Source organism: Stegostoma tigrinum, chromosome 3, assembly GCF_030684315.1.
Source record: "Stegostoma tigrinum isolate sSteTig4 chromosome 3, sSteTig4.hap1, whole genome shotgun sequence".
Classification (NCBI taxonomy): Eukaryota; Metazoa; Chordata; class Chondrichthyes; order Orectolobiformes; family Stegostomatidae; genus Stegostoma; species Stegostoma tigrinum.
Window position 1 is genome coordinate 80708518 of NC_081356.1, and position 14142 is coordinate 80722659.

Here is a 14142-nt window from a genome sequence, read left to right on the forward strand (position 1 = left end):
CCAGCATCTGCAGGTCCCATTATCACAAGTTTCTTTCTGTTTGGTATCATTTTGTTAGGATAGACACTGATCCCTTTTTCAACTAGACAAATATTTCTAGAGAGAGTAGCTATCCATTAATTTTGACACCTGAAAATTAAACACTTGGTGAAGTAGCTTATTTGAGTCAGGTAAAAACATCCAAGCAATATTTTAAGAGGGCCAGGAAATTAAACAGAGGGAAGGATCTATATGTCTTTATGTTTAATGACTTAATATTACTTTGTGCTATGTTCTCAGTATTTGAGGCCATGTTTTAATGTGTGAATTTGAGAGATGATAGAAACAAAAATTAACTAGAAGTTAGGGATAGTAGGAACTGCTGATGCTGGAGTCTGAGGTAACAAGGTGTGGAGCTGGATGAACACTGCAGGCCAGGCAGCATCAGAGGAGCAGGAAAGCTGATGTTTCGGGTCTGGGCCCTTCTTGTTAAATGTTAAATGTAAAAGTTAGTTTTGAGGAGGGCAATCATTGTTTGACAGCAAAAGGGGTTTTCTTGATAAAAAGGAGCTTAATTCTGACAACTTGTATAAATAGAAACATCTGAACATACATAAAAGAATTGGGAGCAGGGGTAAGCCTTTGCCGTTCACCCGAGTCTTCTACTATTCAATAAGATCATACATGATTCGAGTATCCTACATTCCCACCTACCTCTGACAGATTCTTGATGAGCAATGAGGTGCAAGTCTGTCTATCTGTCTTTCTATCTATCTCTGACCTAAAAATATTCAGAACTCTCCTTCCATCATCTTTTAAAGAAGATAGTTCCAAAGACTCAACCCTCTGTGAGGGGAAAAAAGTCTCACCTGTCTTGAAAGGGCAACCCTTTATTTTTAAACGGTGACTTCTAATACAAGATTATACGAGGCAACATCCCTTCTACAATAGTGCACACAGTGTTCCAGATGTGGTCTCAGCAATGTCCTGAATAACTGAAGCATTACCTCCTTACTTTTGTAGTAAATTCTCTTCACCATAGTGGTCATATACTAACTGCAATTGGACAATTTTCAAGAATACCAAGGTAATACAAAAAGAATTCTGTGCATGAGAATGCCAACTGGTTGATAGATGGGCTTTTGAGTACAGTAATTAGTGTGGAGAATACACCCATTAGATGACTATTGTCAGTTAACTGTCAAGCTTTGTTTAAAGTTTAAACTAGACAAGTTGACTCTGATTGATCAAGGTATGTCTTGATTAATTAGTCAGGAGAATGATGTCAACTATTTTGTTGAGTACACTGTTAACCTAATTCTTTGCAAAGTCAGAATTACATTGTAAATGTCCGATTGCAGGATCGGATATAATGTTGGATATCAGATGGACTGATTGGGTATGGTTAATACCTTGCCTGTTGCAAAGAGTTGAAGGGATATGCCCTTGAGACATACAGCCTACACTTCAAGCATCATGTCAGCATGGACAATTATAAACCAGATTACTCATCTGTGAGATAGACAGAACTTCTGTTAGCGTCAAACATCACTTGTGTCGCTGCTGTATAGGAGAGTGAAAAAGCTCGCTTCACCTGATGCTCAAACTTTTTCGATATGTTACCCAACTGGGCACAGTTCCCAATCAATGTATCTGTAATCTCTGGATCAGTTGCAGGTGACCTGAAGTACTGACAATGGCCCAGTCCTCAGATTGTGAGGAGAGTGATACTTGGACTCTGCTCAGACCAAGGTTTAGCAGATTGGCCAGGGTAAATTGTCTGTAATGTCCAGTGGTGTGCAGGCTAGGTGGGTTAGCCATTGTAAATATGGGGTTATGGGATGGGATAGGGTTCTAGATGAGATGTTCTTTGGGAGGGTTGATGTGGACGCTGAATGGCCTCTTTTCACACGGTGTGGATTCCATGATTCTAAATATCTGACTGACTGTGACCAAACCCCTGGATTAAGATTGGATGAAGCACTTGAATAAATGCGGTAACACCGTGAGACTGACTGAGTCCACCTTGATCCTACTAAGGGTTGGTCCTCTTTGACTTTTACACACCAAATCATAGAATCCTTAGAGTGACCCTCCAAACAGCAGCCCACCCAGACCCATACCCGTACCCCTGCATTTCCCATCATTAATTCACCTAGTTTGCACATCCCTGGACACCACCAGCAATTTAGCATGACCAATCGACCTAACCTGCATATCTTTGGACTGTGGGAGGAATCCAGAGCACCCAGAGGAAACCTATATATACACAGGGAGAATGTGGAAACTGCACACAGACAGTCGCCCAAGGGTGGAATCAAACCCAGTGTTGTGAGGCAGAACCACTAACTACTCAGCCATCATGCCACCCCACGGCAATTTACATACTGAAAAGTTGAATTAATAGTTAATTAAAAGTTAAATTAGTAAGAGTTAAGGCTTTAGCCACATAGTTGTTAATAAGTAAAACAAGAACTAACAAAAAAGGCATCCAGAGAGTCAAGGTTATTAACTATCAAAGACCTTGGGCAAAGAACAGACAATGCCTACAAAGACTGAGGGAAACAAAGATAATATGGGACACAACATACTGAATCATATCCCTTTCATTGCATTTGGTTCAGCATGTTTTAATTTACCACCTGTAGTCAAGCCAGAGAGCTGTACCAATCAGGTATGGATGAGATGCAAAGAATTTGAAGGAGGACTCAAAACAATAGGTAGTGGACGAGAATGCAGATCTATACTGCAAGGCAGGAATGCATTAGATGAGAAAAGCAAAAGAAGCCTTACAGAGAGGTCATACAGCTCCGGAACCATTCACAAAAGACTGAGGCCAAAATCACGTGGCAGGGGATAGGTCATGCACACAGGTAAAATAAATGACTGAGTGAAATGAGGCACCTTCCCTTATTTGACATTCCTGGACAGGTGCCAACATTCTTGGAAATTAGTCAAAGGATGAATTGAAATTACACACATGTAAAATGTAGTTCTCAACAGTAGTTTATTTGAATATGGAATTGTGTAATGTCTAAACACCAAGATGCAAAGGATAAATGCGCACAAAAATATTAGTGCCCGCATTCAAGTACAATCATTTGATTTCTATTGTTAAGATGATTGCCAGATTCATAAGAAGACAAACTGTAACCATGCTTTATTTTGAAAGCATTGGACAATTAATATGAACAATAAGAAATATCCACAATTTGGATGCACCGTGTACTTTAAGGAAAGTTAAAAAGAGAATTTTTTCAGTCAAGTAATCTCTCTGTGGACAATACCATCACAGACAGATAGTAGATAACAAAGTGTGAAGCTGGATGAACACAGCAGGCCAAGCAGCATCTCAGGAGCACAAAAGCTGACGTTTCGGGCCTAGTCCCTTCATCAGAGAGGGGGATGGGAAGAGGGTTCTGAAATAAATAGGGAGAGAGGGGGAGGCGGACCGAAGATGGATAGAGGAGAAGATAGGTGGAGAGGAGTGTATAGGTGGGGAGGTCGGGAGGCGATAGGTCAGTCTGGGGAGGACGGACAGGTCAAGGAGGCGGGATGAGATTAGTAGGTAGGAAATGGAGGTGCGGCTTGAGGTGGGAGGAGGGGATAGGTGAGAGGAAGAACAGGTTAGGGAAGTGGGGACAAGCTGGTCTAGTTTTGGGATGCAGTGGGGGGAGGGGGGGATTTTGAAGCTGGTGAAGTCCACATTGATACATTGAGCTGCAGGGTTCCCAAGCAGAATATGAGTTGCTGTTCCTGCAATCTTCGGGTGGCATCATTGTGGCACTGCAGGAGGTCCATAATGGACATGTCGTCTAAGGAATGGGAGGGGGAGTTAAAATGGTTTGCGACTGGGAGGTGCAGTTGTTTATTGCAAACCGAGCGGAGGTGTTCTGCAAAGCAGTCCCCAAGCCTCCGCTTGGTTTCCCCAATGTAGAGGTAGCCCCACCAGGTACAGTGGATATAGTATACTACATTGGCAGATTGCAAGCTAACATTTACATAGACAGTCGGTAAACCTTTTGGATTTTATATATTAGATGGTAACACTAAGTTGAAACAATAGTTAAAGCATAAGTGGGGCTATTACAGCACTGTGATAAAATCAAGGTGCATCAGGAGGGAACAGCCTCCGTTCAACTGGGTAACCAACACACAGCTCAGACAGCTACAAAGGCAGTCACAACAAGTCCTGAGCATCAGGTAGCAACAGCAACAATGAGGCCAGAGGGATAAATATGCTAAATTTACACAGGGATATAGAAGAGGAAATAAAGCAATGGGAAGAACAAGGAGTAATAGAAGGTGCCAAATGGCATCTAGCAAGACCCCAAAATGTGGTAGCACCACATTCTGCTCAACATAACCTCATGAAAACATACTCAAAAGTGCACATCATTTAAAGGAGGGCCGGTGTGGGAGAATGGTTAGATGCTGATGATATAGGAAGAGATGCAGCAAAAATATCGGCAATGCCTGGTATGTGCCCAAATCAATTTGAAAAGACAAGTCAAGGTTCCATGTCATTCCAATCCTGACTAAACGGATCATGGAAGCAATTATAAATTGATTTCACAGGTCCCCTCCCAGTGAGTCAGGGAAAGCCTTACTTGGTCGCTATTGTCCAACTTATGGTGGACAGAAGCCTACCCCAAAAGACACTGTTACTTGAAAGACGTTAAGGAGGTAATTCCAAGGTGATATGATTATGGATGAATTCATACTAGGAAACAGAGTTTATTGGATCAGTGATTAAGTAGCAGCAAGTAATTAAGAAGTAGATGAAATTTTGGCCTTAAAAATAAGAAAGTATTATTCCAACAATACAGGGTGTTGGTGAGGGTGTGTCTGGAGTACTGTATATAGTTTTATGTGGCGAAATATGTAGATAGGTGGCAGACAAAGTTTAATGTGGAGAAGTGTGAAGTAATGCAGTGTGGTACTAAAAACATGGGGAGGCACCACAATATAGAAGACAAGCAGGAACACAAAGTCCTGGACATATATATGCACAAGTCATTAATAATGGCAGAAAAAGAGGAGAGAGTTGTTAATACAGCATATGGCAATCGAGGCTTCATAAGTAGGGACACAGGCTAGAAGATCAGGGATGTCATGCTGAACTTGTAAAAGACACTAATTAGATGTCACCTGGAAGTATGGGAAAAGTTCTGGCTACTGAAGTATTGCAAGAATGAGAACACATTGCAGAGAAGGTTGAAAAGGTTTATGCGAGCAGTTCCAGGGATGAGAAACTTCAGTTATGAGGAAGGGTTGGAGGAATTGGGACTATTTTCCTAGGAGAGAAGTCTAAGATGACAGTTGATAGATGGTTTCAAAATAATGTGTCTGGACAGGTCTCCTCTCAAACAGATCAAGTATCAGACGGCAGAGTTTTAAAGTGAACAGTACAAAATTAGAAGTGAGATAAGGAAGAACTTTTCACACTAAATGCAGTTAATGTTTCAAATGTCCTGTCTGGAAGTGTGATGAGGCAGATTTGACTGACGTATTCACAAAGGCACTGGCTGTTTATTTAAATAGAAATAAATGTAACAGTGTTATAGGGAAAAGGAAGGAATGCTCAGAAAACTAGTACAGACATGATGGGCTGAATGGTCTCCTTCTCCTCTGTAAAACAATTTGTGATTCTGTGAATAAGCAATACCACTCAGAGAAGCAGCAGTGTTCAATTCAACATGAAGTGAGGGAGTATTGAGGAAATAAGCTAAAAACTATAACATTCATGAGATGCACATACGTCACTTCAGCCAATGTAATCCGGCAAAATCATGCAAGGCACACATGATCCTGAGCTCAAAAATGAAATCCTAAATGGATGGAAGTGTGCAAGAGTTGTTCTGAAAGTAGCCATGATGATGTAGTGTTTAGCAATATCCACACACACATTAGAAGAGTGGAAGAGGGCAGCGCTTATACAGAGCAACAGTGGTGACGCTGGAGTTGGATGAAAAAAGTGGCAAGTTATCACCACTGGGTTAACATCTCCAAGTTTTAAGTTGGGAATTGGCATTGTCTAGTTTTGTAGGCAAGGGAGGGAAGATTTGGAAGCTGCTTAGAAATTACATTAACAAATATGATGATGCCAATGCTTGAAAACAAAGTGGTCACCAGCAAGATTGAGCAATTGCTATTTAAATCCTTAGGTAAAGAAAGATCAGAATTCCTTTTTGTCAATGCTAAGAATATGGCTTTTCAGTTTTGTTGTATTTTCTTAACTTTCTCACTGTTGCTCCTGCCTCTCAACACTGTGGAAAATTTTACCCACTGTTGTGACAAGAGATGGGATTAACATATACAAATATCATATTTTGAGTTTATATTTCAAACTAGTTGCATGTGGATGTTGGTTAAATTTGTGAAGGATTAAAAAAAAACAAGTTTGGAGGGGCCTCCTGGAACTGTGACCTAATCCATGATATGTCAGGAAGATGACTGTAAAACCCCGGAGGATTAATGGAAGATTATTGATATTCTGGGCTTTGCAGCTTTTGGTTTAGAATAAATCGAGGATTAATGCTAACTTAGAAAAACCCAGAGACTGAAAGCTTTTAGTGCAGTTTTGGAGGTGACCTGACTGGGATCAGAAACAAATGTAGTGTCTCTCCTAGAAAAGTATATAGGACAGCTCAGGGCAAGCTCACTTACCTTGGTATGAAGGTTTAGCTTGTATGAAACTTGAGATCAGGAGTATTTGGTTAGAAATTTCCAGATTATTAAAAGGCTGAGAAATTCTAAGCTCTCAGTCTTGTGACTATTCATGTAACGGAACTTCACAGTTCAAAGAACAGAGCAGAAAATCAGTTGAGTCGAACTTAAGGATTTAATATACAAGTGTAATTTCAATGGATTTGAAACACCATAAAGTGATGATTTTGGGGAATAAATGATATATTATTTTTCTGTATCACTTAAGATCTTCTGAACTGTGTTCTATATTAATATAACTTATTTTCTTTTTTAAAATAAGCAAAGTTTATTACACTAAAATTAAATGAAAAAGAAAATCTGCAGCCTTTTGCACCCATGTTTCAACAAATGACCACCAAGTCAAAAGAAAAAGAACATCTGAACTAACAAACCAGATTTCATTCCGGAATCTGACTTGTTCAGAAGCTATATCAACCAGGATCATAACATTCCATTTTGGTTGGTGGCACAGTCAATAAAAATTGGTTAGCTGCAGGCATATTTTGCACCTATGAGCAAACAAAGTAAAGTTCATCAACTTAAAGGTAGATTCAATTTAAAATGGACCACTGTGAAAAGTGTTTTTTCGATGGGATGTGGTTATCTCTGGCAAGGCCAGAAATTACTGCCTAACCCTAAATGTCTTTGAAATGAATGGCTTGTTAGGCCATTTCAGAGGGGAATTGAGAGTCAATCAATCACATTGTTGTGGATTTGGAATTACATCTAGGACAGACTGGATCAGGAAGATTTCCTTCCCTTTAGGATATTAGTGAACCAGATAGGTTTTCACAATAATCCATGATAGTTTCATAGTCACTATTACTGATACCAACTTTCAATTCTAGATTTATTAAATGGATTTAAGTTTTATGAGCTGCTAAATGGGATTTGAACCAAGGTCCCCAAATCACTAACCTGAGCCTCTGGTTACAAGTCTAGTGACATACGTGATGAATGATAGAAATAAGGGAGCGATTAAAAGGTTGTATCCGAACAGAAGAGGTTGAACAATGTTACAAATAGTTCATACTCATTAGCAGCAACCAGGGATTAGACTAGATTACAAAAATCATTACAAAATAACAGTTTGTAGAAGGCTAGAAAAGCTTCAATTTTGTAGTCAGCAGCAAATCAAATGCGGTTACCAATGAACTTGAATAAAGTTGCCCATAATAATTTAATTATTTCTAAGGTGCAGGATTCTCCTTTTTCGCTGGCTGTATTAATCTGGCACAAAATCACAGGGATCTCCAGGTGTACATCAACTGTTGCCAAGCAAAGTAAACAGTCAATTTCATTGAAATGTGCACCAAACTAGGTAACTGAGGATCAGAATTTCCTCACCTTTAATTTAAAATATCAGATCAGAAAATAAATTATTGGGTTAAACAAATCCAAAATTTAAAAAAACTGAAAGTTAACATTCCACAAACAAAAAATCAGCTTTGAGGACAGTTAGGGCCATGATTAATAATTATGAAATCAGCAAACTGTTAAACAAAGGTTTAAACTCATCCACAAAATGTAAATTTTTGAAGGATTTTACATCAAGACTAACAACCTAGAGGTGAGGGTTTTCAGTTGTTCATGGCTCTTCTCTTGATTACAGTCTGTGGCAGAAACCACAGGCCTACAAAAACACTGACAGCAACTTCTGGATTTCCAAATGAATGCACATGCTGAAGCCAGTGTCAGAATATTGATGGCAAACAGAGTTTCGTCACCATTATCAGCATAAAATTTTGGCCAGTGTCTGTTGCTTCAGAATGACATTTTATGCCCAGAAGTGATGGATATTTCACAATGTCTCATGTCACACATCATGTTGGTAAGTTAAAATACTACGTATCTCATAGTAGCAAAATGTAAAATCATTGATAAGAGTGGGAATTGAAAGAAAATGTTGATTTGAAGTAGGTTTAATCTGTTTTGGGGTTTTGTCGAAACTAATAACTGACCGCAGTATAACCAACATTCACACGGAGATAATAAAGAATTTGCACTATTGCTATAGCATAGCAAAAAATTTCATTGACAAATATGGCTAGGGCTCACAATAGTCAAATTTGTTGATCACACAGAAAAAAGTGACTCAGCCTCAGGTGCTGTTGAACTTCCTCACAGAAAAATAGCAGGTAGTAATACAAACTTCAAGTTACTCTGAGATCTGTATATTAGCGTTAATACGATAAGCGTACCTTTTTCAACTTGTTCTCGTGCCTGTTGATTGGTCATTCCAGGATACGGACACACTCCTAAGCTGAATGTCTCCCACAAGAGTATCCCATAGCTCCAAATATCACTCTCTGAACTGTATCGTCCTGTGACAGAATATTGATATCAAAAAATCCCTTCATTTATTTCAAGCACTGCAATTGTTTGTGTCTTACAAACTAATTAAAAATAGATAAATCTGAACCTATGATAAAAGTCCATCATACGCAATTGGGTATGATCAGGTAGCATAGCAAGGTGGGCAAAGTGTTCTTATTTTCTCATTGTCAAGATTCCAACTTTTGATCAATGTAATTCTTTCCTTCAGTACCAAAGTTTAGCTGACTGTCCTTCATATGTAAGCGTAAATTAGAATATACAGAAAATCAAAGTCATCCTTGCTCATCCAAAGTTCACTCCAGATTACTGGTCACTGGGATGGCTGCTTAACCAGAGCATGAAATCTGAATGATATTTTCTATCCAGAGTCCTGGGAGTAGAGGTGGATTGGAGTACTCCTACTGTAATTAGCTAATGTTGCAGAAAAGTGCTAAACAACTATACTGTTGGGGAGCTCTTCACAATTTCTTAACCAGATGAATTAATTTATAGTTTCTATGTCGTGAACTGTTTTCAAAGCTGTGCAAAAGTTGCATGCTGTAAATTGAAGCCTGCAAATTTTAGTCTCAAATAGTAATTCTTGGTTAATCCAGACATTTTTATATATGTTATTATTCAAATCTTATTTACAGTGGTTAGTACACAGCTTAAAGGAAAAGCAGGGTGATATCCTGAAGGGTTTTTAAGAAAGGTTTTTTTTATGGTGATTTGTTTAGATGCTTGGAATAATTTCCTTACAGCTGATGCTTCCTTTGTTGTTTGCACAATCCTAACAAGTTTTGAGTAATATGGTGAAGCAGAACAAATCAAATATCACTAAAAGAGATTGCAAAAATCAAAATGATTGAAATAAGCTTGGACATAATAAAAAGTTAAATATTTCATATTTCAAAACATGATTAAAATTAACAACCCCAAGTTGTGGCTGGTTACATTACTAATGTTTTCACGTGATTCTACACTTCTGGGAAGCCCGGTTTTGATCATTTCGCCTAGACATGTAAAACCTAGTCAGCTGAAGGGAAACTATATAGTATGAACATGTGCAGTATTCACTTCTCCTGTGATAGAAGAATAGAATTATTTCAATACAGGGAAAAGATAGACTTTTTTTGAGGTGCAGACACAAGATGTATTTGTTCATTTTTTTCATAATAAATGCAGAATTTTTTTGGAGGTTCACTTTCTTAGTTTAGAGGAAAGACTTGTCCAGCAGACACAGAAGGGAAGAAACCTACACATAACTTTGTTCCATTGTAACTTAATTCAAAAATCATTATTTGATATGAGCAGCTTTAAAATACTGATTACATATTCAGTTAATAAAACATTTTATTTGTCTTTTCTCATTGGAAAAGGATTTCTGAACAAATCAAAAATGAAACATTTGAAAACTTTCTCTCACAAAGATTCAATATCGTCAGTTGTGTTTTGTTCAAGCTTTTGAGATTTTACTGTAATTAGCACAACTGTGTGAATTAGAGACAAGTGACATTAATTTTCTGACTCACATTAAGCGAAAATACCAAATGACCCTGAATGTTGTCAGATTTCTCATCATATGCAGATTAACTGTCTCAAAGAACTGAAAGAAAGTCTGAAATCCATTTGCTGTCCAAAAAAAAATGCACCACCCCATTCACAGAATCCATTGATTTGAATTGGGAAATATAGCACATGTTCAAACTATCACACCTCTAATTCTCGAAGCAATACCATTACAATTCTCTCCTTCCCAGTGTTTCTAAACACCCAGGCACCTATTTACAGCCATGACACATTACCTTTCACATTACTGTGTAACTTGTAGGAACTTTCTTTTTATTTATTCATGGGACGTGGCTGTCAGTAGCAAGGCCAGCATTTATGACTCGTCCCTAAATGCCAAGAGACCAGTAAAGAGACAACCACGTTGCTGTGAGTCTGCAGTCACATGTATGCCAGACCAGCTATGGATGTCTGTTTTGTTCCCAAAATGACATTTAGTGAACAAGATACATTTTTCTGACAATTGTCAATAAATCTATGGTCATTAGATAGTTCATTCCAGATTATTACTGAATTCAAATCCCACCATCTGCCATGGCAGGCTTCGAGCCTGGTCTCCAAACCATTACCTCTGTATCTCTGGATTAATAATCTAGTGATAACATCGTTTCCCCTTTAACAAAAAAGTATGATTCAGTTGAAATCACATACAAAGGAATAATGGTAACAATCATCAAGGCCACATTGACATTTTTTAGGAGAAAACACCAGTGTTACAGACTCAGATTAACTACATGAATCGGAAAGTTTGGATGGATATGCAGCCAGGTGGGGCTAGTTTACTTTGGGATTATTTTCACAAAACTTTTCACAGCAGCCTTACAGTGTGGAAACAGGCCCTTTGGCCCAACAAGTCCACACCTACCCTCAGAGCAGCCCGCCCTGGCCCATCCCCCCTTAACCCACCTACTCTACACATCCCTGAACACTACGGGCAATTTACCATGGCCAATCCACCTAGTCTGCACATCTTTGGACTGTGGGAGGAAATCGAAGCACCGGGAGGAAACTCATGCAGACACAGGAAGAATGTGCAAACTCCACACAGACAGTAACCTAAGGGTGGAATCGAACTCAGGTTCCTGGCACTGTGAGCCAGCAGGGCTAACCACTGAGTCACTGTGCTAGTATGGACCGGTGTGACTGAAGGGTCTGTTTCCATGCTGTATGAGTTAACAACTCTAAAATGCTGACAGAGATTCTAGAATATAAAATGTAATAATAAAGGTAGTACTGATATATCACATTTCATTGATACAAATTGACGTTAACACAATTGTTGAATAGTGGACGCTGTTTGGATAACGCAAACTTTCTGCTGTACAGTATAGCGATTTTCTACAGCGATTTCTCTTTAACACAATTTTCTACGGGGATTTCATATAGCATGAGGTCAAGAACACAACTACTGCATTATCAGCAAACTACCTGTAACAGAATTTTGCCTATTCAGTCAGTGTAAATAAATAGTATGATAAAAATATACTGCTTAATATTTGTGTTAGATAAAATAACTTTTTTACCATAGTTTAGAGCCTCTGGAGCTGTCCATTTAATTGGAATCTGCTTCAAGCCAGATGATGAGTAAATTCCATCATCTTCCTGTCTTGACATGCCAAAATCACTGATTTTAAGAACATTATTTTCACCGACAAGGCAGTTCCTGGCAGCAAGGTCTCTGTTAAAGATATAAAATATATGAATAATAACTTCATAAATGATGGTAAAATGCATACCACTCTAATTCAATTATCCTCAAGACTTCTTACCTCATTCAAGCATGATTTTACTCATTTTGAAAGAAGTTATCATTTTCCATCTTCATCAAGTATTCAATCTCTATTCACCAAATCAATTATATGCAACCTTTTGGTGGACGTTTTACTCAATTCAGAGTTAACTGGCTTCCTGATATTCAATTTATCACATGACTTTTCATCTTGAAAATTCACCTCTACTCTTCTTTTTGACCGCATATTGCAAAAATGCTATTTCATATCGTCTTCCAATCTCCATAAATTACAACTCATTTGTATTGCCACACTTTACATGCTTACTTCCATTATTTTTCCCTTGCCAACCTCCAAATGGCCAAATAACTATCTTCAAGATACTTATTTTTGGTTTCAAATTATCCATGGTCTCCTCCAATACCAGCTCAATCACCTTCACCTAGTGTATGCTGTGGAATAGAGGCTTTGCTCCTCTGATGTCTGCTCCTCTTTGCTGCTGCTACTATGCTTCTGATTGTTCTTTGCTCACACCTGCAACTCAAGATCCAGCTAATGCGATTGACTCTGAACCAGCTTTGGAAATGACCTAGCAAGTCATTCAAAGGCAATTAGGGAAGGGTAAAAATACTGGCCTAGCCAGTGATACTACTATCCCATGAAGGAATTTTTTACAAAAAACAAAAATTAATGTTTCAGGAATAGTTTAGTTCAGAGTATATTAACTGACTAACCAAATATTTTATTTCTTTGTTATGGCTGAACTTTCATATCAATATGTCATTATCAACAATCTATCTTCAGCAGAATAAACAGAGACAATGGTTGTGTTCAATGTTTTTAATTCAGTGTTTTATTTACTTAAAGGTCACATTTTTGACCAATGTATTTAGAGTTAATGTTTGTAACAATGCATGGTTAGTTTTGTGAGCGTATAACTGTCCAAAGCTTTTAATTTTGATTGAATATGTAAGGCCAGCTCATAATCTCACCATTTATATATTGTTTATTTTGTACTTATTCTATATGTACACTCTGTGCAACATTTAAGTGTAGCTTATCTTGTGATTTCATAGATTTGTACTTTGTAATTATTTGTGTCAGTTTTACGTTATGTACTTGTAAGTGTTGCAAAGTTGGGTAGATTACTTGTGGAACGGGAGGCAGAAGAAAGAATTTGGTGTTTGTAAAATGCTCAGGGGAAAGCATTGCATGGTCCCTTTACAAATTTGTATGCTTTTTCTATGCTTAGAGATTTTAAAAAATGTCTGTGAGCACCAGCTTAAAATTTTGCAAGTACACAGATCACTTGAATCAAAGTATTTATATCAAAAGGTGATACAGTTAGCAGGCCAAACAGCAGTTTTTACCAAGTCAACAAATTTTAATTTAGCCAATCAATTTGAACCAGGCAGTTAGATACCAAAAACCAATTAAATTTAAATCTGATAGTTTTGACAACATACGACTAATCCTATTGCAAGAAACTGTTATGTCTTCAAAAGATCTAAAAGGAGGAGTAGTTGGCAAAGACAGGAGAGCCAACTTCCATCTGCCCTCAATTCTCGAGAATCACTGGATCTCACATGCTTGCCTAAGTCTGACAGAAAGCACTATCCAGAGAACAAAAGTATCCACAGCACAACTCGTGAATATTTGTGACAGAAGAACTGATGAAGGCACAGAGCATTCCAGAGAACATGTAATTTCGAGAGTATACGTTCTTCATTTTAAAATTTTATTTTATATAAATGGGACCTGTATTTATTGGAACATCATACCATTAGAATCTTGCTTTATTCAGGGATTGTTAGTAGTTGGAAGGCATTTATTTGGT

At 38.0% G+C, this 14142-nt stretch overlaps 1 protein-coding gene across 8 annotated transcripts in view; it reads right to left on the reverse strand.

Moving 5' to 3' along the window:
* fer (fer (fps/fes related) tyrosine kinase) overlaps positions 1 to 14142 on the reverse strand; it is a 277908-nt gene that overhangs the window by 20536 nt on the left and 243230 nt on the right. For all 8 annotated transcript variants that reach the window (XR_007247151.2, XR_007247150.2, XM_048526914.2 and 5 more), the window contains exons 17-18: positions 12099 to 12253; positions 8892 to 9014 (exon numbers count right to left, since the gene is read on the reverse strand). Coding sequence is in view for 6 of the 8 variants with exons in the window: in XM_048526914.2 (XP_048382871.2) it covers positions 8892 to 9014; positions 12099 to 12253 (278 nt within the window). In the remaining 2 variants the exon portion in view is untranslated. The remainder of the gene's footprint in view (positions 1 to 8891; positions 9015 to 12098; positions 12254 to 14142) is intronic.